General features: G+C 48.4%; 1 protein-coding gene across 1 annotated transcript in view; it reads left to right on the top strand.

Annotated features, from left to right (window-relative positions):
• Positions 1-24229, top strand: part of PRKCH (protein kinase C eta) — a 175134-nt gene that overhangs the window by 88876 nt on the left and 62029 nt on the right. Inside the window, exons 6-9 of the mRNA XM_006261626.4 lie at positions 450-579; positions 1489-1616; positions 5778-5921; positions 6732-6905. Coding sequence (XP_006261688.4) covers positions 450-579; positions 1489-1616; positions 5778-5921; positions 6732-6905 — 576 coding nt within the window. The remainder of the gene's footprint in view (positions 1-449; positions 580-1488; positions 1617-5777; positions 5922-6731; positions 6906-24229) is intronic.

Consider the following 24229-nt stretch of genomic DNA (forward strand, 5'->3'; position numbering starts at 1 on the left):
GTATAGATTAACTGAACCAGAGATACGTCAGGTTTCATGGACAAGAGCTCACTTCATCTGATGCTGCCTTCTGCCTGACTTCAGACTAACATGGCTAACTACCTTTCTCTGGACATTTTTCATTATTATACTTGTATTTCTACAGTTGTTCAGTTAAGGGTGCAACCTCCAAACTAAGACTTCTGAATGCTGGAAGCTGTGGGAAAAGAAGGGAAGGGGATAACTCAGTCTGGATAGGCCCAGCATAAATACTCTTCCCCTTAGCATCTGCTTTCTGCAACTGGGAGCAACAGGATACTAGGCTAGATGGACTGTGGTATAACTCAACATGGCATCTCTTATGTTCTCGAGTTATCGTAATGCCTTAAGTGTGCACATGTGCATGAATGTGGGTGTGTTTATATCCATTAATTTTTAAACTCAGTTTTATCTTTTTGATCCCTTTTTAGGTTTTGGAACAGAGGTTTGGAATCAACATTCCCCACAAGTTCAGCGTGCACAACTACAAAGTGCCGACCTTCTGTGACCATTGTGGGTCTTTGCTCTGGGGGATAATGCGGCAAGGCCTGCAGTGTAAAAGTGAGCAATTTTTACTCTCTCCCTTTGTGTTCTCTCAAATTTTTTCTATAGCTAAGTGGCAAATTGAATGTCCATGGGTGCGGCTGTGTGTATTAGAGAAAGTTATTTAATGAATGTAATAGGAAAGCACTGTCTGAGTCTTTGAAAGGATTCTAATCTGGACTTTTAACCCAGTTTTTTTTTCACTTGCATGGTTGTAAATATGCCCAAATGGTTTTGCAGCCTACACTCCTCTTTCCATTTACCTGCGAGCTTTTATTTGACCTATAGGATAAGGTGGTTAAAAAACAGTAGACAGGAGAAAAATCATCAATGTGTATTTGTTGCTGTGGCTTTATATTGCTCAGTCGATTGACAGCAAAGCCTCCACGGGCATTCTCTTTTGGATTAATGATCAGTGTTTTCAATCCATTTAGGTAGCAAATGATCGTTTCTATATGTCTTCACATCCTTTAATGCTCTGTGGGTGGGCCCGCAGGCTTGTGTGTTGTGTGCGTGTGTGTGAGAGAGAGAGAGAGATGTTGACCTTTCCCTGTTGCATATACCTACAACTAATTAATTGTAAAGCACTGTTGAGGTGTGTTGCTAATTCTCTCTCTGGCACAGCTACAAAGAAATCTGTCCTCATTGTAACCACCAATCTTTTCCCTGCAAACAAATAGGCACTCTGGCAATGTGGCACCCTCATGGGGAGCCTGGCATGTAATTGCCTGATTGCCATAGCTTTGTTCCCTATATAAGTCCACATTCTGCCTCTTTGGAGGTCAATAGTAAAGCTTCCTTTAGCTTCAGTGCCAAAGGAGCATACAAGCTCAAGCAAGGTCCTTTATTCCAGCTCATTTTTCAGCAGGATGATCTCGAAACTTCCTCCCTGGTTGTTGTTCTGATCCTTCCCTTTCCTCCCCACAGTATGTAAAATGAACGTGCACATAAGATGCCAAGCAAACGTCGCACCCAATTGTGGGGTGAATGCAGCAGAACTGGCTAAAACCTTAGCGTGCATGGGGCTGCAGCCGGGAAATATTTCTCCAAATTCGGTGAGACTTTGCTTCTTTCTTGCAAGTGTTTGCTGCTAAGCCGTGTGTATGGGCACAGGAGGGATTAAAGGCTTTGGCTCGAAGGGGAGATGGCGGGTGGAAGAAGTAGAGGCCAGCCGTTCTCCGACAGCCGAGCCAACGCTTCACCTGAAGAATGGATGTTCATCTTCTAAGCTTGGCTGGACAGTGTGACAGGGTGGCCAAACCGGAGGCCTGGCTCTCTGCTTGACTTTCACGCCAGCACACCCCCTGGTGAAGATGAGGGCAAACCCAGGCCCAGCATCCGGTGGGTCAGCACAGTTTGGGGATGCCCAGTCAGTGAAGCAGGGGGGGCAGTCTGGTGTGGTGGGGGCAGTATATTAGGCTGTAACTCAGAGACCTGGGGTCTCTTTCCAGCTCTGCCACTGCTTCTTTCTGTGGTCTTTGGCAAGTCATGTATGTCCCAGTTCCTTTACCTCTGCAAGACTGAGTGTCTCAAGAGAGAGCTGAAGAGGGCTATGTAACAGCTGTGTGGCATTCCTCATTGTAGCGGTCTGGAGAAAACAGCAGCTAAAGCCACGGCAGAACTCAGAGCTCTGTCCTTTCAACCCGTGCTGATGAAAAGTGGATTAATGGATTTAAAGCAGCCTTCACATTATTAAACCGTTAAAAATATCATATAACAAATGTAATGGGTTAAAAGGTCTGGAAAAATTTTAAGAGGATAAAAGCGGACACTTGGGTAACCTATCATTGGGTTGCTTCAGGTTTACGAGTCCTAAATATTTGGTCCAAAAATAAAAAGGAAAATATATCTATTTGAAAAGAAAAATGACTGGGTGCATTACATTTCAACATATAAAGCTATCACCTGCGTATTAGCAAAAGGCATGAAACCAACTTAATCATCACGTAGGGCAGAAGTAAGAAACAAAGATGGATGAAAAAGGAGCAGAGAGGAAATGCCCCTTCTCCTCGGCAGCTTGCTCCATTGCTGTATCTCAGTTTTCCAGTTCTTACAGCTGTCCTTTACATTAGCTGAGAGTCTGGTGCTGCTGAGCCTACTGGGCTTTGTATCGGGCTCCTGCCAAAGGAGACCTAGAAGGGCTTTCAGATGTCTTATTGTTGTGTCTTTAGCCACAGCACATTTATTCTCTGAGCTACACAGAGGCAGGCATAGATACAGCAACCACCCTGAAAGCCAGGGTACTAGCAACTTGTTACTTGTATAATCTTTCCAGTATAAGTGTGGGAAACCAGAAAAAATACTGGCAGCCTCGTATGTCACAGGCTTTCCTAATTGCTTATGAGCCAAGGGCTATGATTAAGGCCGATTAAGTTATCAGACTGTTGTGAGCTTAACTGTTGTTAGGGGTTTTGGGAGCTGTTCCAGCTGGTTTTGTTTCATTGTGCACGCCTGGAGTTTCCATTCCCACAGCCCCGGTGTCGGGTAGGCTCCTACGGAGCAGATGCAGCTTGTGCTTTGCCATGAAACAGTCGCAAGGTGGAGCTCCAGAAATCTGCATGACTTGGCTCAGGCTGATGAAATGAGTAAGAGTTTTAGTATGTGAAGTACACACCAACATCTGTAAAACCATAAACAGAAAGCACGTGGCAGTGACTAGAGCTTGCTATTGCACAAGAAATGCATGTTAATACAACTGGAATCCTCCCAGCCTGACTAACCCCATCTCCTCCTATGACAAGGTGATGGGCTGTGTGCATGGGGGAAGAGTAGATGTGAGATGTCTTGACTTTAGCAAGGGTGTAGGTTGTAGCCGTGCTGGTCTAAGGACATAGGCAGACAAGGTTCTGTGGGTAAATCTGATCTCTTCTATTAGACCAACTCAAATAGTTGGAAAAATTCTTCTTTGCAGTCTACATTTTCACTGACTGGCTTTCTTGCATGCCTACCAGCTTCTGGCTTCTTTGCTATTCCATCCAGGAAGAGCACAGAGCAATGTCAGACACTTCCTCAGCCTGGCAAAGGGTATTTGTACCTGAAAGCTTGCAAAGAAGAGTTTTTTCCAACTATTTGAGTTGGTCTAATAAAAGAGATCAGATTTACCTAAAGAACCTTGTTTGCCTCTTGACTTTAGGAAGGCTTTTGATACCATCTCCTGTGACATTCTTATTAGCAGGGATCTGGGTTTTCTGTTCCCTATGGAAAAACAGGGTAAAATGTGGATTTCCTCCCTTAGGGGAGAAACCCATGGATTTTGCAGTTTTGCAATGAGCTGTCTGCAGGGTGGCAGAGTCCCAGCCTGCAAGGGGCTAGGGGAGCGGGAGGAGGGTGGTCAGGCCAGGGGCGCCTTATGTATGTGCATGCACATGGCCACCAGGCAGCCTGGCAGCTCCTGCAGGTAAGTTGGTGGGGGGGTGAGGCCCCCATAGGGATGGAGGGAGGGAGGGAGGGAGGGAGTTGGGCAGGGCTGTGGTGACTGCCCAGCTGGGCGGTGTGTGGGGCATGGGACCCGGGCCCACAATGCTCATCCACAGGGCCCTGGTGGGGAGTGGGACGGGGCCGCGGACAGCTCATCCAGGGGGTAGAGCCAGCTCCCCATTGCTGCACACACTCCCGTGACCCACGTCCCCTAGATCTGTGTGTGGGGCAGGGGCAGTGGTGCAGGGTTGTGCTCCTTACTGCTGCCTCGCGCACAGGGGATGGGACTGAATGCACACTTAGCAGACTTACAGATGACACCAAGGTGGCTAGAGATGTTGACACTTTGGAGGGTGGTATTTGAGTTCAGAATGACCTTGAGAAAGTGGAGAAATAATCTGCAATATAATAAAATGAATTGATTGGTCACAGAAGGCAATAAGCTGAATAGGACCTTAGAGCATGCTCGTGTTGCAATAAAGGGCAGTAGCAGACTGGGTTGTATTAACACGAGTATCACTTCCAAGTTAAGTGATTCTTTTGCTGTATTCAGCACTGATGAGCAACATGTCCAGTTTTGGGTGCCGCACTTCAAGAAAGATGAGGACCAATTGGAACGCGTTCAGCGGAGAACGCCAAAAAATTATTAGAAACCTGAGAAGTGTGACTTACCAAAAAAAGGTTGCAAAGACTGGGAATATTTAGTTTGGCGAGGAGAAGACAGAATGGAGAGTTGATAATCGTCCTTGGGTTTCTTAAGGGTGGTTATGAAGAGGGTGGTGACAGGGCTGCAGGGGACAGGACAAGGAGCAAGGGTCTTAGACTGCAGCAAGGGAAATGGAGGTTGGAGATTAGGAGGAATACTTTTTTCCTGTGTGGGTGGTTAAGCTTTGGAAATTGGACCAGACAACCAGAAAGGTTGTGAAGTCCCCATCCTAGGGAGTTTTTAAGAGCAGATTAGACAAACGCTTGCTGAGGATGGTTTAGACAGGGATCATCCTGCTTGGAGGAGCGGACTGAACTAGATGATCTCCTGCGGTCCCTTCCAGCCTTAATTTTCCTATGATTCTAAAGAGACGCAACCAAAAAGGGTCTAATGCAAGGGCAGGCAATTATTTCGGGCGGAGGGCCGCTTGCCGAGTTTTGGCATCGAGGGCCGCATGACAGGTAGTCAGGGGCAGCTAAATATTAATTTTCTAAATTTTTAAGGGTCCCCGTGGGTCAGATAGAATGGGCTGGTGGGCCCGCGTTTGGCCCACGGGCCGCATTTTGCCCACCCCTGGTCTAATGGATAAGGTAACTTGATGCTTGACGGAGGTAGTTAGAAGCATGGAAGGAGACAGAGGAGTGGATGTGACTAAGCCCAGATCTTTTGGACTCGAGATACCACGATACTGTTCAGACTGTGAAGTACGAGGGAGCCATTTTGATTCACACTCCTATAAATTCCCAGTGATCTTGGGAAGGAGACTCCCAGGTTGCCTCAGTGAGCTTTCCCCTTTTGAAAGGCACGGGAGCAAGCATGCCTCTTGCATTTGGGCATATTGCAAAAAAGAAGATCAAATGCCCAGAGCAAGACTTGTTCATGTGTGTTTTTTATGGCTGGATGGGGCGATGCGGGCTTGTCTCATGCACAGCCTGTAGTGGTGGTGCCTGTAGTGGTGGTGCACCCAATGCCTTTTGCACACTGGCCCCAGTGCAATGCATCTATATAGAGCATGCATACCCAGGTGGGGAACTGGGTGTTTCAGAGGCGACATACAGTTCCTAGGCAAACTAAGAATGACTTTTCTTCGCAGAAATTGGTGTCCAGGCCCACGCTGAAGCACCATGGAAAGGACAGTAAAAAAGAGAGTAAAAGCAAGAGCCAAAGTTCTACTTGCAGGATCGGGATCAAAGATTTGACCTTTCTCCGAGTACTGGGGAAGGGCAGCTTTGGGAAGGTGAGTGTCCTTCCTGGCTCTTCTGGGAATGGGGTGCCTCCCTGAGACACATGGCCTCTGCTCTAAGGGCTTGGCTGGAGGCCAGTACGGTCTCCAGATGAAGAGCATCACCGAGCATCAGGTTGGTTGCCCATGTGGTATGCAGAAAGGCCACCTCCGGTGGGGTGGGGAATGAAAAACCAGCCATAAACTGGAACGATGGGTCTAACAGCAAAAGCAAGCAACCCCAGGCAAGACAGCAATGACTACCTGCAAGGGAGCATCCCCAAATTTGTATGCAGATAAATGATCCCTTGTTTCCTTGAGGGAATAAAACGTCTCTGGTAAAGGAAGCAACGTCTTAATCTTCACGTGAAGCACGCACATGCCTTTTTTTCCTTCAAGCCATTGTGTAAGTGGTGCTTTCAAAACATCACCGCCCATAAAGCCGGGCTGTAACTGTGCGACAAGGTGAGGCAGAAGGCATTGCTGCGTGTGTGTGTGTGGTGCACACATTCGCACACACATGCTGGTACAGGAACCTAGCAAGTTTCCATTTGCCAAGCCTAGGTGTAGTTTGGCCTTATCCTGCCTCTAACACCACATGCTGCTGCCATCCGGATGCACAGTAGATGTTCACACTAATGGCCCTGTACGTCCTGAGAGGCCAGCCGCACAGATTGTATAGCACATCCCAACATACTGTGAAGATATGCTGCTGCTTGTCTAACTGGAGGTGGTACAGAAGAGGCCACCATGTCCTTTCAGCTGCAGCATAGGGAGAAAGATCAGATTTAGCCCATGTGTGATTTATTCTCCTGGTTGCTATAGGTGATGCTCGCCAAAAGAAAGGAGACCGGCCACCTGTATGCAGTGAAAGTGCTGAAGAAGGATGTCATTCTGCAGGACGACGACGTGGAGTGTACCATGACGGAGAAACGCATCCTGTCATTGGCAAGGAACCACCCGTTCCTCACCCAGCTTTTCTGCTGCTTCCAAACCCCGGTATGTGCAGCCTGGCCTCCACCACCTCCGCCATGGGCAGCTCTAATGCTTTTGGAGGTTTCCCCTTCACTACCAAAGTATCCATGTATGCGCTGTCTTAAAACATGCTGTAGGCTTTGAGACACAGGAGATGCAGCAGACAGGAATGAGGGCAGGGCAGTCGTTCCAGCCAGACCCCCCTGCCCAGTATCAGCATTGCAAAATTCTGAATCTTTTCACCAAAACTCAGCAACAGCAAGGCAGGCTATGCTACCCTTCCTGGAAGCAGTGTCCGTGGCTGAAAAATCATGTCAGGTTTATCCCAGATCTAATTGTCCTGGGATTTGACAGGTCCAGGACAGGATTTATCCATCGCAGATACAATTTACAGGACTTAGCTCCTGTTGCGGGGGTGGGGGAAGTGCTATCTCTTGGAAAAATGGGCTCCTACCTCTGTAGGCTCCCAGAATAAAAAGCTTTGCGCCTGGAGAAACCCAAGGTCTGTTTCTAGCCTTTGTCGTTTAGGGCTGAAAGCAGACATTGGGTTTCTTCCCTCCCACCCCCCAAAGGCTTTTATCCATTGTTCCACTTTAAGTACCTGTGAAGCACTGAGATAAGACTCCTTCTGCTCATTCAAGTTAATTGCCATTCAAATTGCATGTGTAAAGACTGTCCCCAGTTCTGTTTTTAGCCTGGCCTGATTAGATGTACTCTGTTGTCCTGGAAAGCTTTCCCTTGATTTTAATGTTATGTGAATCTCCCCTGAATGAGCTGAACTAACCTGTTTGTGGAGTTCCCAAGCACCTTCCTTCCCTGGAGCTCTTCCAAGGCAGGGCAGCTCCTCTCTAGCTATTATTAGTCTGTCTTCCACTGAGAGCCAAGGGATCTTGCCCCCTTCTCAGAGGGAAACCGAAAAAATTGTCTTTTAATCATATTACTTTGCGGCTTTTGGTGAATCCCTAGAAACTCTAGCCCTCAAGAACAGTCCTCTGGGGGAAGAGTGTATCCTGGCAGCACTCGGATGCATGCATTTCTGTTCTTTATGGAGTGGTGCATCCAGCAGCTTCAAACCAAGCCAGCCTGGGGTGGGGCCCCTGGCTGCTACTGCTCCATAATGGAGGAGAAGCCTTTAATAGAGCTTACGTGGGCCACGAAAACAAGGTTGAAGCTGCAGCCCTGGTACAAGCCCAGGGACTTGGATGAAACCTCCTTTTGCTTTTCATATCATCATGGCACGTGCACCTGCAGCAAGGGGTCTCAGGCTTGAAGGAGCTGTGGGCTGAAATATAGCAGCTGGGTCCAAAGGCGGGTTGCTGCTCGTAACCCGACTGCCACTCCCCGCTGCCCTCTGCCACCTGAGCCCTCCCTGCTCTGTGCAGAGGGCTGCTGTCCCTACTGCAGCCACCCTGGCTGCCACTGCTGCTTACTCCTTTCCATCAATTCCTGTTGCCACCAACTGATGCAAGCAACAGATGTGAGGGTGAAAGGACCTGTGGCTGCAGTAACAGTGTGGTGGGGATGGGGGTCCAAAAAAAAGTAGAGCAGGCTGGCAAGTGGGGTGCTCAGGTGGCAGGGATGTGGGAGGGGAGGGGACCCTTCTGGGTCGGTGCCAGGTCCCCTGTCACCCACCCCTGCTTATGCTGTTGTGCCCTAAGCTGGATGCAGTCACTTGACAGGTTGGATCGGGCTGAATCGAGCCTCTGGGCTGAAGGTCCCATCTTGCAAGAGGATCCACCTTGCTGATGGATCCTCTGCAGCAGTGGTGCTCAAACCTCTGGCCCCATGGGCCAGAAGAATGGTGTGGGGGCTAGTCCATGGGCCCAGTCCACGGGTTGTTGTGTGGGGTCAGTGCACGCGTGTTATCCGACATGCTGGCCTGGTTGTATCTGCTGGCCTGATTTCTCATGCCAAACTGACCGCATGCTGGTGCATAATAGCACACGGGGCCCGGTCATTCATCCTGTTGGGGAGCCGTGGCAGTGTTAATTGCTGCACCCTGGCTGCCAAATTTCTGGGCCTGTGAGGAGACCCATGGGCTGGATGACATGGCCTCATGGGCTAGATCTGGTCTGCAGACCAGTCTGAAACAAGATCAGCTCTAAAACAGGATCAGAAGTGGCTGAAAACATTAGTTCTTTGAGCGCAGATCCAGTGTAACAACACTTTCTGCCTCTCTGATGAACATGGCTCATCCTGATTCATGGTCCTCAGGCCAAGTTCTGGCCAACTTTAATCCCAGCCCACTGGATTTAAGCTGTTGAGAGCGTGGTTGGGTCCATTCCCTGCAGCAGGGACAAAATCCCTTAGCATTGTGTTCTGTGCGAGGGGAGTTCATTCCTTGGCAGAGGATGCTAAGGTCTTTAAAGATGAATTTGAATGGGACTAAAGGGATGTAAGGGTTTGTGCCAGTGCCCTGTGTGGGGGTGAATTACCGTCTCTGTTCACCTTGCTTCTTCCTGTGAAGTGACATGAATAAAGCCGTGTTTGTTTAGAATGACATTATTTGTTATTCAGAACAGATTTGTTCACTGATGAACCTAGTCCACATTTAGGGCTTCTGCGTGGGTACTGAGTTATCAGTAACAATGCTCCTGAAGGGTCCAGTTCAGTTTCCAGTCATGGACTGGCCTTGCCTCACCCTCAGCTATTCTTCTTACCATGTAAAAAAGCATGTTCTAGCCACTAGGTGGCAGGCGTGGCAAGCGTGTCCTCCAAGTCATGGTCAGTCACGTGTCCAGTCGGGAAATAACTACAGGGGAAACCCTGCGTGGTCGGCTCCCTGCCCACTTCCTGCGTCTTGTAGCTCCCCCAGGCTGATGGAAGTGGGGTGGCTTTTCTAAATTTAATCTCCAAATTCCTTTCGTACGGGTTTGGGAGATGGGGAAAAAGCCTTGGTCTTCTTTTCATTGAGTGCATTCCAGTGGCTGTTGAGACTTTGCCCCATGTGGATGACTGCTCTTCAGAGCTAAGCCTTCATGCCAGTATTGCTGATGCTGGTCACATTTTTTTTAATCTTTATGTGATGAGCGCTTGTAGGTGAAGCTCATCCACTTACCTTTCCTGTTTGAACCTTTTTGTAAAACTAGGGTGGCCAGACTTCCTAATCCTTCAAGATGCTGATGCAGCTGAAAGCTTCAGGGCATAAAACAGATTCTGGAGTCAGTGATTTAGACACAGCACCCTGGCTCAAATACTAATTTGGTGTTAAACAGCTTTCTCAAAGAGTCGTATTCACACCACTCAGGAGCTGTGTGTAGCTCATCAGCCACAGTTTGTCCATCCTTCCTATAGGACATTGTAGGAGATTATCCCCCAGCTTTGGTAACCATCCTAGAGTATGTTGACTGGTCCTGTAGCTGGCCTGGAGGTGATCATATAGGACATCATAGGGTGCTAGCTCCTAGGATTTGTGATCCCTAAAGAATATTCATGTTTCTGTGCTGATTTATAGTGTCCAGTCCTTGGATACCACAGCAGTGGGCCCAGTATGAGGAAGGATGAGAGAGAGTGTACGTGAAGGATTCGACAGTGATTTATTACAACTGGCGTTTTCATCTTGGAGTATTTTTATCAAATACTTTTGCCCTAACCAGGACCTTGGAGGCTGAGAACCATTCTTCTTGTAGAGAGAGTTGAGTTTAATTCTTGACCCTGACTCTTGTGCTTAAGAACAAATAGAGACTGAAGAGATCGCCTCCCCATGTAAACAGCCTTAAATGGAAACGCAAAAATGTCGAACTCTTGGTTCAGAGATGATAACTTTTATTAGACCAATGGAGAAATTGCAAAAAAAATTATCTTTTTCTGCAAGTTTTTGGGCACACATGCCGTTCATCAGGCTCAGGGAAGATTAAAATTTGTTTCCTACATATGGGAACTTTTTACCATCTTTAACTTCCCCTGAGTCTGATGAATGGCGTGTGAGTCTGAAAACTTACAGAAAAAGATGTTTAGGCTCACATGCCGTTCATCAGGCTCAAGGAAAGTTAAAGATCGTAAAAAGTCCCCATGTGTAGGAAACAAATTTTAACTTTCCCTGAGCCTGGTGAAAGGCATGTGAGTCTGACAGCTCGCAGAAATAGGTATATTTTTTACAATTTCTCGGTGTAATAAAAGGTATCATCTCTGAACCAAGAGTTTTAGATTTTTGCATTTCTTTTTGTCTCAGACCAACACGGCTACCAAATACATAGCCTTAAATGGAGCGCTTAACCCCTGCTAAGTTTTGCTTCCACTTCCTTCAGGCCTGCCCCCAAATGACCAGAAGATGGTTTTACTGGACTGTCCTCAAGAGAAGCTATTTCAGGCACTGTCCTCATTAGCAGGCCTGTGAATCTGGTTACCTGTGGATTGATGTTCTGTGAATCTGTGGCCTGTGCTGCTGAAACAAAGAACCTTGCACACGCCGTTCCATAAATAACGAGATGCAAGATCTTGGCAACAGGGCTTGGCTTTCTTTTATGTGCACCCTTCTCAAATCATGGCAGCACATAATGTTGGAGACAAGGGAATTCAGGAATTCCAGAAATGCTAATCACAGAATTGGTGTCATTTTGAAAAGCCAGGGGATAGACTTCTGTCCCCTGTCATACCACTAAAATGACTAAACAGAGTGGGAAAGTTACCTCTGCCTTTGCTGGCTCCCATAGTATTTGAACTGGTTTGTCCAAGTTCACATGACTGCCATGTGACAGTCTCCCATGTGTTTAAGCAGATAGGACTGTACTTTACCTGGGTGACTTACTAAATGTATTAAAGCAAGGGTTGCCAATCTGTGGCCTGCGTGCCACAAGGGACATTGTTAACCCCTGTGTGGCACACAGCAGACCAGGGAGGGGGCAGGCAGCACAGTGGTAGATGGGGCAGGGAGCGGAAAACAGTAGCAGATTGGGCAAGGAGCATCAGGCAGGAAGCAGAAAATAAAGCAGAAGATCAAGCAGGAAGCACAGGGAAGGGAGCCAAAAGCAGAGCAACCAATTGGGCAGGGGAAGAGGATCAGCATGACAGTCAGGGAGAATGCGGGGCTAATTTGTGGTATGCCTGCCAAAAAGGTTGGTTTCCAACGTATTTGAGGGTTGGGGGTTTTTTTTAGACATCTGTCGATCCTCTGGATCATGATGTATGCATAAGAGGTCTAGTCGGGTGCCTGATGAATCCACTTGTGGCTGACAAGCCCAGTTTGAGAGTGACACAGCTTGTTACAAGCTTCGCAGATCCATGCACTGTTCAAATTGGAGTCCAAGTGTATAGCTTGCTGCTTCCTTCTTTCTCGCATTGCTTCCATCCTCTGGATCAAAGCTGCTTCATGTTGAGCTGCACCCAGCACCAGATGTTCCCTCCAGATTGGACGGGATCCTGCGCGCTCCTCCTAGCTTTCTACATTCATGTGGAATGACCTCAAAGCATTTTTGCACGCATCGTGGTACTGCTGTAAAGGACAACCCCACTTTCTAGAGCTCTCTTGAATCTCACTGTACAAAATATTCTTGGGAATACTGTCTCGCATTCTCCTGACAAGACTGAGCCATCACAACCTCCTCTTCTTGATCTACAGTCTCTAAGTGTGTCAGTCCTGTGTGCCCTAGCACCTTTGTCTTTGGCATTTTGTCTTCTCACTTTATTTTGAGGATCTTGTGCAGGCATCTTATGGGGAAGCTGTTCAGTCCCCTAACGTGCCTAACATATTTAGTCCACATGTTTTAACCAGATGTCCCAGCCGCCTGCAGAGGGTTCGGGATTGAGAGTATGATCAAGGGTAGAAAGGTAAGAAAGGTTTATTGACTTAACAAAAACACGGCTACGCATAGTATACTAAGAAAGATAATGACAGACAATAATAATTCGTTTCGGCAACTTATCGGCAGTCCCCTCTGATGCCTGATGTATGACAAGTTTCTCTTTCCACAAAGCTCAGTGAAGTCAGGCATCCCCGATCAGCGCTATCCGAGAGGTACCGGGAAGCACCCTGGTATTCAGTCCTTGGGCTGCTTGAGATCCACGGGCCCACTGATCCAGGTCAACAGCTAATTAGTCCCTTTCACAGAGCTGTATCTTCCTTCTGGATGATTTCCGTATGTGCCAGCCAATTTATAACTTCTGAGCCATGCTGATAACTTACAGCCATTCAGATTCTTTTTACTTCAGCTGTCCTTAGACTGACCAATAGCAGTACAAGCCTTGCATTCCTTTGATAAGGTTCATTTTAACTACGCCACAGGGCCTTACTACTTCAAAGCTTTGCTAAATTTACTAGGCCTTGCTTCATACAAGTCCTTACTACATCTTAAACTTAAATTAGTCTCACAGCAACAACATATAGCTTAATATCTAAACAAATGACAGAAAAACACTTGGTCTAATCTTCATAAAGCCTTCAGCAAGCACCTTTATCACGCAGACATAATTTCAGCTGTCACGCCAGACAGCAGGGAAGACAGCATGCAGGTCTTGTAGATTCACATCTTCACCTTAGTTGATCGTTTCTTGTTATTCATATTAGAGGGTGTGCTCAGGTAAAATGTGAGTTTTTCTGTATAGGTTCTAGCTGTGGTTTCCTTCTCACAGGCAGACCTTCATTTATGTTTTCTCCAGAGTTAAATAACTTGAGGAGTGAACCCTGGTAATCCAGCAGCCACCCAGCTCTCCGGGTTTAGGCAGACTGGAACAGGCCCTCCCTAGGTGAGAGCTGAGGCCGGGTTGAGGAGCTCTGGCACTCGAGTCAGCCCTCCACTCACCAGGCGATCAAATCTGATGCAGGCCTAGAGAGTACTCATTGCAAGGGAACTAAGAAGTAGGGTGGTTCTTTTGCGTTCTTTTCTGAAAGGGGCAGAGGGGGATCCCTTGGGAACGGTGTCACAAATGCCATCACCATCTCAGTGACTTCAAGCCACCCTGAATGCTATAAACATTTCCTGTGAGCAAGGTGAATTTCCTCCAAATTACGTAACAGGGGCATCAGTTTGAGCCCATCCTTTCCTTCTAGCTGTGCTGGCTTACACAGCAGCCTTGTAAAGTATGATCACTTCCACCTGGCCGTTAATCCCTTGTGTATTTGAATATAAAATGACCCCAATTATAAAACTATTAAATTCTATATATGAAAAACATACATTTATTATAACTTCCAGGTATAGAATCTAATTATTGAAGGTTTGACTTGAATTTGTCCGCCTCCTGCTGCTACAGTAGAGAAAGTAAATCTGGGAGGGTCAGGTAGCGCCCTTGTCTTCTGTCTCCCCCAACTTCTTCCCCCTCCTGCCAGTGTCAGACCTTGCTCTCCCCAAGCACATAGAAGTGAGAAGCAAATCTGAAACCAATGACCTTGAACTAAACATGGCTGTACTAATTTGCATATAGCACCCATAGACTTGGTTCATCCAGAATTGATGCATTTTACCTTTTTAGGATACTGGTGCAAGTTTTAGCTTAGGGACTCCAAAAACACACTTTTAAGCAGCACTTTGGCACCTACTTCTGTATAATATGAAATAGGCATGACATTAATCCAAAGCCAAGAGGCTCCTGATTTACCATATATATAGTTCATTGGGCTGGGCCTCAGCAAAAGCAGCAGCGTTTTAAGCCCTGATGACCCCACAGCTCAACACCATTCAGTATGTGCGTGTCCTCCAGGTACCTCCCACAAAGGATCCATTTGTTAGTTAGCACCACCCCCCCCCCCCCAATGACCAGGGGTCCTGGGTTTCCCAGATAAAAAATTGCAGGTTCTTTGATTAAAAAATCAAAATTCTCTGATAAACCCCCCAAAATTTGTGATTAAAATGAAAGGCCCCTCACTCTCCTTAACACAGCCCCCTTGCCCTGTTCATGTCCCTCGACCCCCGCACCCACAGCCCCCTGCCCCCTCCCCCACAAACCCTGCCAGTGGGGTCCCCCAGCTGCCAGGGTTACAGGGCCAGGGACCCAGGTCCATAGCAGGAGTGCGTAGCTGCTGCAGCTGTCTTGGGCAGGGCTGGTGCCAACTCCCTGCCTCTGCACGCACACCCAGGGGTAGGGGGGGCCCATGCCCCCCCAGATCTGTGCGCAGGGCGGGGGTGGGCTCGGGTGACGTGTCCCCTGCACATGCGGCAGCAGCAGGAGTGGCAGCACGGGGTTGTGCCGCTCACTGCTGCTGCGCGTCACCAGGGCAGCACAGAGCTTGCAGTGGCAAGGAGCTTTCCTGTGCGGCCCCACTATTCCCTGCAGCACCAGGCTGCACCCAATGGGCTGGGGAAGGCAGCAGGGCAGGAGCCCAAGCCTGCAGCAGGCAGCCTGGCCCCTGCCTCACACACAGATCTGGGGGGCACAGGTTTCCCCTGACTCCCCTGGGAGTGCATATACGGGGGAGCTAGCTCCACCCTCGCTTCCCCCGTGATGAGCTGCCCGTGGCCTTGTCCTGCTCCCCACAGGGGCCCCATGCATCACGTGACTGGGCAGCAGTCCCAGCCTGCCCAGCTCCCTCCCTATGGGGGCCTCAATCCCTCTCCCCCACACTTACCATCCAATGGAGCCAGCAGCCTGGCCCTGCTCCCTGTTAATGGTATTTCAGTGTATTTAATGAAGTTTTGTTGTATGTGAATGTAAGACGAGAGGCCCTTTTCCCCCTACCGATTTGAGGTGGGGAAACCTCCTCTTGTATTTGAGTAAATACGGTATATTGTTAGCTACAGCCATCCTTTAAACACCATGGTGACTAACTGGCCCAGCTTTTCTGATCTGTTTTGTACAGCAATTTTTTTAAATGCAGTACTACTTTATGCATTGCTTAAGTCCCCAGCACCGGTGCTGCCTTAGATCCGTTCTGACTTTTCATCAAACACAGATTAGTGTGCTCAATACAAGGAAAATTGAATGAATTTCTCTGGTCTGTGTTATAGGTTCATAGTTTCATAGTTGGTAGGGTCAGAGGGCCAGGCTCAATGATTATAAAGATCGTGCCTGGCCTGACAGTCTTTGACGCCTGCGGCACATGGAGCCGTGCGGAGGATTCCAGCAGAACTCATTTCCTAACAAGACTGCGTGGCTCGGTGCCAACTGCTCTTGACTATGCAAACTTTGATGAGAACCAGCCAGCAGATGCTCAGCCAGACTGAGGCAAAGGGAATGCTTTTAGGCTGAGGAGGTACTCTGCATTGGTTTCTAGGGTCTTAAAGTGTCAGCACGGACCCGGCCCTTGGAGCTGAAAGGCCAACATTTTCCCAAGAGTACTCAAGGGCTTTAGGAGCCTTCGTTTTTTGGTTCTCCAGCTAGAAAGAGTTGGAGTGGAGTTTCAGAGGGATTGAGCAACCATAACCCCTGCAGGCACTTCAGATGCTTGGCATCTTTGGAAATGGGGCATAATGCTTGAGTTGCACGTATTCTCGAGCCCACAGATCCATTGGCTGCTCTTGGAGATGTGACTGTTAATAGTGTGGTCTTGATGATCTTCAAAGAGCCTTTCTTTCTTGTGCGTCACGGTGGCAACTGCAGCCAGCTCAGAGGCATACAAGGCCCTGGCTTACCTGGGCAGACTTGGTGCCTGTCTAGAGTCAGTCCTGTGTCCTTGACTCGTCCCCTTCAAGGCCCGGTTTAGCCTGAGCTTTTCAACCTTCCAGGCATTTTTCCCAGTTTGCCAAGGGTGGCATCAAAAGGGAAGATTTTATTTGCATTGTGTGGGGAGGGCAGAGGTCCCCAGGGGTTTTTCTTGTTGTACCTTACTTTATTGCTTAACCCAGTGCCTGGGTCCCATTGGCTTTTAATTAAATTAAAAGTGAGCAAACAAGTCATGAAGCTCATCCCTTTGTGAGCGTGCTGGGTAGAGGTTTGTGACTGTTTGACGAGTTAATCACGGAGTCTTAGCATCCTTTAAAAGAGGTGTGGTGCTTCGAAGGCCACATTGGTGCACAGATGCAAATGATGTGAATCCTAAACGTGCCCGGTTTCCTTCAGCATGCAAGACCACAGCTTACGTGAGGTGGTTAAAAAAAAAAAAGGGTAAGTTAGTTGGCTACAAATTCACATGTGCAAAACCGAGGTCTAGACACACACACACACACACACACACACACACTCTCCAGCTTGCATTCTGGGAGACCCTGGAGGGACTTCATAGAGAGATGTAAGAACCCATTTCTTTCTCTCCGCCGATCGAGCAATCCTGTTAGTAATGCTTTCATGCCTTCTCAGTATTGTTTAGGACAGTTTGCATTGTGCCTGCTCTAAGCAGCATAAAACAATAGAGCGGTATCATAGCTGGTGACTTCACAGTTCCTGGTGTTGTTTCCGTGTCTCCTGTAATTCATTCCTGAAAGCACTAAAAACATGCTTGCTGTGGGTCACTGACTTGTATTTCTCAGAAAAGTATTAATTGCTGGCAGCCCTCTGAGAGAGATTCATCTAAGTGCCTGGAAGTCGTCCTTGCGTCGTGGAGAACAGCCATTGTGCATAATTTTGGCTGTTGTGGAAAGAACAGCTGCTGTACACAATTTATATTGTCATTTCTGAAACATGAATTTTTCATCAGGCCTTTAAAAAAAACAATATTGGGGGAGGAGAAAGCCCTTAGCGGTTCTGATATTTTGGTCTTCTAGCAGCACAGGCCTGTTTTTGCTGTACCAAGTACCCCGAGAGCAACAAAATACTATCTGGGGCAGTTACTGAAGTTTGATTTCTTCTAGGCACGAGATGCCATTAATACCAGCATGTGCTTACAGAGTCACTGAAGCATGTGGCTAAAATGTCCATGAAGCTGCAAAAATAAGCTTTTTTTTAAATACCTGCTGCGTGTTCCTAGTCCATTTGCGAATCTTGTGGGCAGCAGCCAGCTGTGTCATGTCATGAGCCAGCGGTTGTCATCATTTGCACTGGACTTAAGGACTGTAACTAATGCGCATAGACAGATCTTATGAAAGGGTTGGAGTTGGAGGGCAGTGATTTTTTCCCCCCGCCCTGATTAATATAGTTATCTTAAGTTGAAAGCAGGAGGCTAAATGTTCAACAGGCCTGAGTTTTTGTGTAGTTCCACCGTAGTCAGCACTGCAGCACTCTGCTGATTTACACCAGCTGTTAAACCATTTTTTCTAGGATTGTTTCGGTGACTTCTTGTCTTTGCTAGCCCGTTTTGGGGATCTTCGAGCTGCTGCCAAATACAGCACTGCCCTTTTGAGCAGCCTGCCCTCTGTAACTGTTCAAAACTCTTAGGGCCGAAGGATTCAGAACTGGTTTGATGGGAGTAATGGGGAGAAGGTCCCAAAAATCACGGTCAGTTATGGGTGCAAATATTGATCATATAACTCAGTTGGGGAAAGAAATGTCCTTGATCTAAGTGTCAGGTATCCAAGTTGTCTAGAGGAAAAGGCAATCAGGACTCATAGTAGAGATGGTTGGTCTAATACAAGATATCATCTCTACTATGAGTCCTGATTGATCTAACTGACCATTATTCAGCATTTTCCAGTCTCAATCCCCAGCGCATCGAGGCATGACTGGTTGAGAACTGCATTGGGGGTGAAGCCAGTGTTTGTTAAAAGTGTCATACTTAGACAGCTGCTATTTATTCAGATGTTTCCAGCAAGGTCTCCAGCAGGTTGCATTGCACGGAGGGGCTGGGGAGCAGTGTCATACCAAAGAAAAGTCGGTATCTCATAGGAGACCGGAAGGAGCCTGACTGTTCTCGAGGTGGCATTACAATGTATTTTTGCAAGCTGTCCGACTCCTACAGCCATTTTACGAACTAGTAAAATTCCACAGCTAAGCAACACCCCCGGATGGAAGTGAAGATTAAGGTTGAGCTTCCTTTGGGTAGAGAACAAGTTGCTAAATACCATGTTGCAGCCCTTCTAACCGAGATATGCCTGAGTGCTTTCTCAGGGAATCCTTTGACTTTAGCAGCCTTCAGGTCAGGCCCCCAGCCTGTCTGGTAATGAATGTCATGTGGTGAAATGCTAACGCTGCAGAATCTCATAGTTCAGGGGAATTTCTGGAAAGGCCAGATTAGGCTCATGCCACGTTGCAGCTGAAATGGCTGGTTTCTTCCAAATGTTCCATTATATGGTGACAAAAAAGCCAAAGGAAAAACTTGGGTAAATTCACTTGTGATATTTAGCTGCTTTTCAAACAGAAAAATTGAGCTCATGGGTCTGCATAGGAACTAACCTGGAATATGTTTGCCTGGATAGGGCTGCGTGCGGGATAGAGATCTGGGTAACAGTGCAGGTAGGGAGATGAGGGCCCTTCATGCTCATGCCCTCCAAGCCCCTACTCCCAGGGTGGCCCCCGGTGCTACTCACAAGCTCTCCGTCTCTGGCACAAGTGAATGTGGCAGAGGGGCACCCTCGATACAACTGCTGTCTCATGGCTGGGTTTGGCTTGGGTGAGGGTGAGCAGGGTGTGTTTGAGAACAGCCTTCCCCAGCTGGGATCACTGGGGACACCGTGTTGAACACGCTCTCAGAGACGCTGCCCCAAATTCACAGCTTGGGAGTGCTGCCGTGGACTGCCTTTGCTCCCTTCCAGCCCTGAGCTGCCCTGTAGGCCCCAGGTCTAAGTCATGGTGGCATCCCTGGGATGGCTCTGCATCCCCTATCCCCAGTGCCCAAGACATCTGCTGGCTTGTGTGACGAGTCCTTGCCCTCACACATCCCTCCCTCTGCCTCCAGCACGCCACCTCTTCCTGAAGCAGGTTTTCTTCCAGGTCTGCATCGGGGTGCTTGGACCCATTTGCTTGGTAGGAAGACGTCATACTGAGGCTGAGGAATCTGCACCAGAAACCTATGCCAGACAAGCTACCTCCTGCAGCTCGGTGGCATGGTGCTGATCTCCCACAGCTTGGGAACACTGTGTGCATGGACACAGCAGTGTTACAGTGGTGTTTTGTTGTAAGCAGAGCTAGCTGCAACCTGTTTCTTCCCATGGACATTGCCCTTTTCTGCAAGTTGAAATTTTTGCCAGGAAAATCTCTATTTTTGCCTAAAATGTTTTGATTTTGGGAAAATTGAAGAGACAGCCTTCTGACTGCCCATCTGGATGAAGCTTTAATGTCCAGGTTTTCCACCTGCCTGGCTTTCTCCCTCCCCAAGCAGCTGGGTCCGTAGGGAAGGCAGGAAGCTGGGGCGCTCGGCCTGTCTATCTCCCCGCAGGAGGCTAGGGGCTAGGGGGCTGCCTGAGCACCCGGGGTCTCCATCACCTCTGCAGCCTGGCTCACTGGGTTGGGGTTGAGGAGGCAGAGAGCTGGGGTTCATATGCTCTAGCAACCCATCTCCGAGGTTTTCAGTTTGCAGGGAGAAAGCAGTGTTGACAGGACTTCTCCAGGCAGGCTACCAAAAAGACAAGTAATTCTGTTTTGGTTCTCCACAAAAAAGAATTTTTCTCCACATTTTTGCACCTTTGGCTTTCCATCCTGGTTGTGAACAGCAAAAGGTGGGGTTTTTTTCTTGTAGCACAAGCAGAGTGTTGTAGGAAGAGGTTGCTAGTTTCTGGCTGACTTTCACTGTAATAGTCTTGCACGTCTGTAGGTCCCAGTACATGCCAGGATCTCTCCCCTGCAGTTCTGTATTGGGCACTTGTAAATGATGCACACAAGCAAAGGGCTTTTCCCTCCAGCCTGGGGTCTTCAGTGCCCCAGAGAGGCGTATAAAATCAGCAACCATTTTCCTTCCTGAGTCTCCTCCAGTCCTAACCTCAGAAGTTTTAATCAGCTACTGCAAACTGTTCTGGGCTGGCTGGCTCTGGCCCCTGGAAACCCATTTTCTCTTGAGAAAAGCTGCTAGAATAGGCAGAACAGAGGGTTCATCTATAGGTTTGGCTTGTTTCCCCACCTAGCCAAACCCAGGCCAAGAGGGGATACACCTGGAGTCTGTATTTAGGGTGGGGTAAATATTCAGTGACAGAGAGGGAAAAGAGCTCAAGAATACGAAGGATAGACATGGTACAGATCAATGCATGGATAACACTTGCTTAGACATCAGAATAACATTTCTAACCATGGGAGCAGTGAGGTTGTAGAACGGACCAACCTGTGCATTAGTTTTAGGATGGAGTTTGCTCAGTCTCTGACCCGGGTGACCTGAGATGGCGGTGGTGCTAGGAGGGGGCAGGACTCTTGGCTCCTGCAATCTAGATAAGCAAGACGCCGCGCTGGGGGAGAAGGCAAACATCCCCATTCTCCTTCCTCTAAGGCTCTGGCGGTAAAGCCTGGACCCCGGCCAGCACCAGAATGAACCCTTCTGACCTGCCTTCACTGTTTTTATTTGATGAGAAGACTTCTTTAATTTACAGTAACCATTCGCTGTGCAGCTTTGTTCAGCTTGATCTCAGGCCAGAAATGAGGCAATGTGATTTCCCAATGTGGCTACTGTTGCTGCACAGGCTTTAACGTCACAGCTTCCTGTTGACTCCAGCCCTCTCTGTTTCTTTTGAATGCCAGCATCGGACAGAGATGACAGGTCAGGGACACGTTTCTGAGAAGCACAGCTCAATGTGAAGCAGCAGTTATTCCCCAGCTAGCCCGAGGCTGCTCTGATCTGTGCTGAGCGCTCTGGGATCACGGGAGGCAGAAAGGGCTGCTAAATGTTCGCAAACTGGGCAATTAGGTGGAGAAAATGAGAAGCAAAGACTTCAGATGGGTAATCCCCAGTGCACCCAGAGAACAGGTGATCCCCATCCTCTTTATAACCCCGCTTTTGGAAGGCTGTTATCAAATCTCCTCTCGGGCTTTCCTTTTTCAGACTAAATAAGCAACTTTTCCTTGTAAATGAAGTTTTCAAAACCTCGAGTCACTTATGTGGCTCTTCTTGTCTTTGCAGTTTGTCCATCCATGTCTGTCTTGAAGTGAAGCACCCAAAAATCGGACAGAGTACTTCTGGAGTGAAATCCCATCAATGCTGAATTAAGGGTGGAAGAATCACTTCCCCCGACCTGTATGTGAAACTCCTGTTAATGCCTTCCTGCTGCTGTTGGCTTTTGTTGCAACAGCAGTACTCTTTGGCTTATATTCAGCTTGTGGTCCACTATAATGCCCAGGTCCTTTTCTGCAGTATTGCAGCCTAGCCAGTCGCTCCCAGTTTTCTTTTGGTGCATTTGGTTATTCCTTCCGAAGTGGAAGACTTTGGCATTGGTGGTTTCAGTGCCTGTCAAAGCATGCAATACGAGAGCAAGGATCAGCAGTGTGAAAATCTGTACTAGCAGGCCCGAAGCACGTGAGGTGTGTCCCATAAGGGTGCCACAGAAGAGAAGCTTGGGATTTAGGAAGCAGGACACATGAATTAAAATGGTTAGGGATTGGTTTCCATTTTTGTTTTAAAAGCTGGATTTCAGGAAAAAGCAGATGCCCTAGTGCCTTCAAACATGCATACCGAACCCCGTTGTGACGGTGATGTGGTTGAACGGTTTGTTTTGATGTTATATGCCGAAAGGGGGGGGTTTCTGGATGGTTTTTTTGTTGTGGTCAGGAAAGGTGTAATGGCTGGATTGCAGAGGGCTGGGTGTGCACTCCACCTTCTGCATGGTGGCCCATCAGACCAACCGATAAGAACCCCTACCCTCCATACAGCTCATTTCCATCAGTTCAGTCCCATTTTAAACACTTGTCCTGGGCATCCCCTTGGTTTGATCAGATTTGCCTTTTTTTTCAGTGAAAATGCAGTGAGAGAGGGCCAGAGGGCACGAGAGGGGGTTGCTGGTTCTCCACCTCCCCTGCTCTCTGGCACGCTCAGCTCAGACCAGAGCTCAGAGACAGCTGAGCATGTGGGAGCAGGAGGGAGTGGAGCATCCCAGTTTGAGTTTCTGAAAACATGACCATCCTACCAATAAGTTGCCAGTGAAGTAAAGAACTTCCTGCAGGCTGTATCCGAAAGTGTCATTTTAAAGCAGGACAGGGGCGGAGAGGTTGGCTGTAGTGCAGCTTGGTTGCGTGTGTGCACAGAGATCAGAAGAAAGAGAAAGTGGGAGAGACAAAGGGGAAGAAGAGGGACGTTAGCTTGGGTATGACTGGCAAGACACAAGACTGCACTTGCCGGTATGATTGCCGCCCTGGCAGACGGATCACAGCTAGATTTAGTCAGGCCATCTTAGCACCGTGTTGCCTGGGACGCACGATGCATATTTTATGCAGCACACTGTAAGCATTACCAGAAGTCAGTGTTTTGAGCGGTTGCATGGTAATGCTTCCTACGATCTGGACAAGGTTGGGACTGGCTGTGTGGTATCAGTCCCAGCCATCACCAAAGTCTTGAACCGTCTCTACCAGGATCCTAAGGTTAGGGCCGACATGCAGCTGTTATCTGCGTGGCGCAACCCCACAGTAACCGAACACGTGTTACTACAGACCATCTAGAGATGCCCCCGCGTAAAGCACTGACTTTGCAACAATACGCTAAGTAGCAATGGAGCTGTGGCACTTAGCATGTGTTTTACTGCTTACACACATGGGCGCTGGTGTTTTGAGCACTGTTAACACGTGCTAAGTGTAACGTGTGACAAAACCCACCAATAACAACCTAAGTGGAGGCATAGTAGCAGCGGCCTCAGGGAGGACAAGCCACCCAAAAGAGTCCCCAGTGCTGCTGCCATTACTTAAGCTAGTGTGCACGCCATGCTGCTGCATGGGGTGCAGCGTGGATGTCCCCATAGTTAAGGGAAGGGCAAACCAGTGAGGCCTTGGATTTCAGACAGCCTTAACGCTACACCTAAATGCTTCCCCTCGGTATTTTTACACTGCAGGTTGTAGGGGTGCAGCTATCTCGGCTCTGTTGCTTCTGAAGACAGCCAAAAAGGTCCCATCACCTCTGTTTGATGAATCCCCATGATGGCAATGGTAGTGGCTATGGGCTCCAGGGATCCCAGGGTTCAGGGCCCCTGTGTGGCATGGCCCAGCCAGGTGGGCCGGGGGGACGGCAGGGGACCCATGAGCTGTGCAGGCCAGAGGGTGTGCAGCCTGCCCGGGGTGGCCCCCAGCCACTCTGAAGTTGGACACCCCTCTTCTGGGTGATAAGTGCACAGGCAAGGACGAGGATTTGGTGAAGAGCAAAGCTGGAAAGCACCAGGAGGTTACTAGGCTTTCTTAGGCTAGTCCTTTGTTCACCTTCCCGGCCTGCTCTGTTCTGCAGTTCGGGATGAAGATGGCAGAAGTGAAGCAATTCAGCAAATGACACATAATTTGCAAGTAGCAAATGACACATAAATTCACCCTGACGTTGAATGGTCAGGGTGAATTTTGAGCCAGCCTTTCCCAAGTCTCTGGTTTATTTTCATAGCCAGTTTTTCATGTGTACACTGGAGTGTGTCCAAAAAAGGCTGAGCCTGCACCAATTGTGCACGTTCGCAACCTGAATTTGTGCATCTGGATCGCTTAGCTGGAGACCCAGCTGCCGA

This window comes from Alligator mississippiensis, chromosome 2 (assembly GCF_030867095.1).
Source record: "Alligator mississippiensis isolate rAllMis1 chromosome 2, rAllMis1, whole genome shotgun sequence".
In the NCBI taxonomy this organism is placed as follows: Eukaryota; Metazoa; Chordata; order Crocodylia; family Alligatoridae; genus Alligator; species Alligator mississippiensis.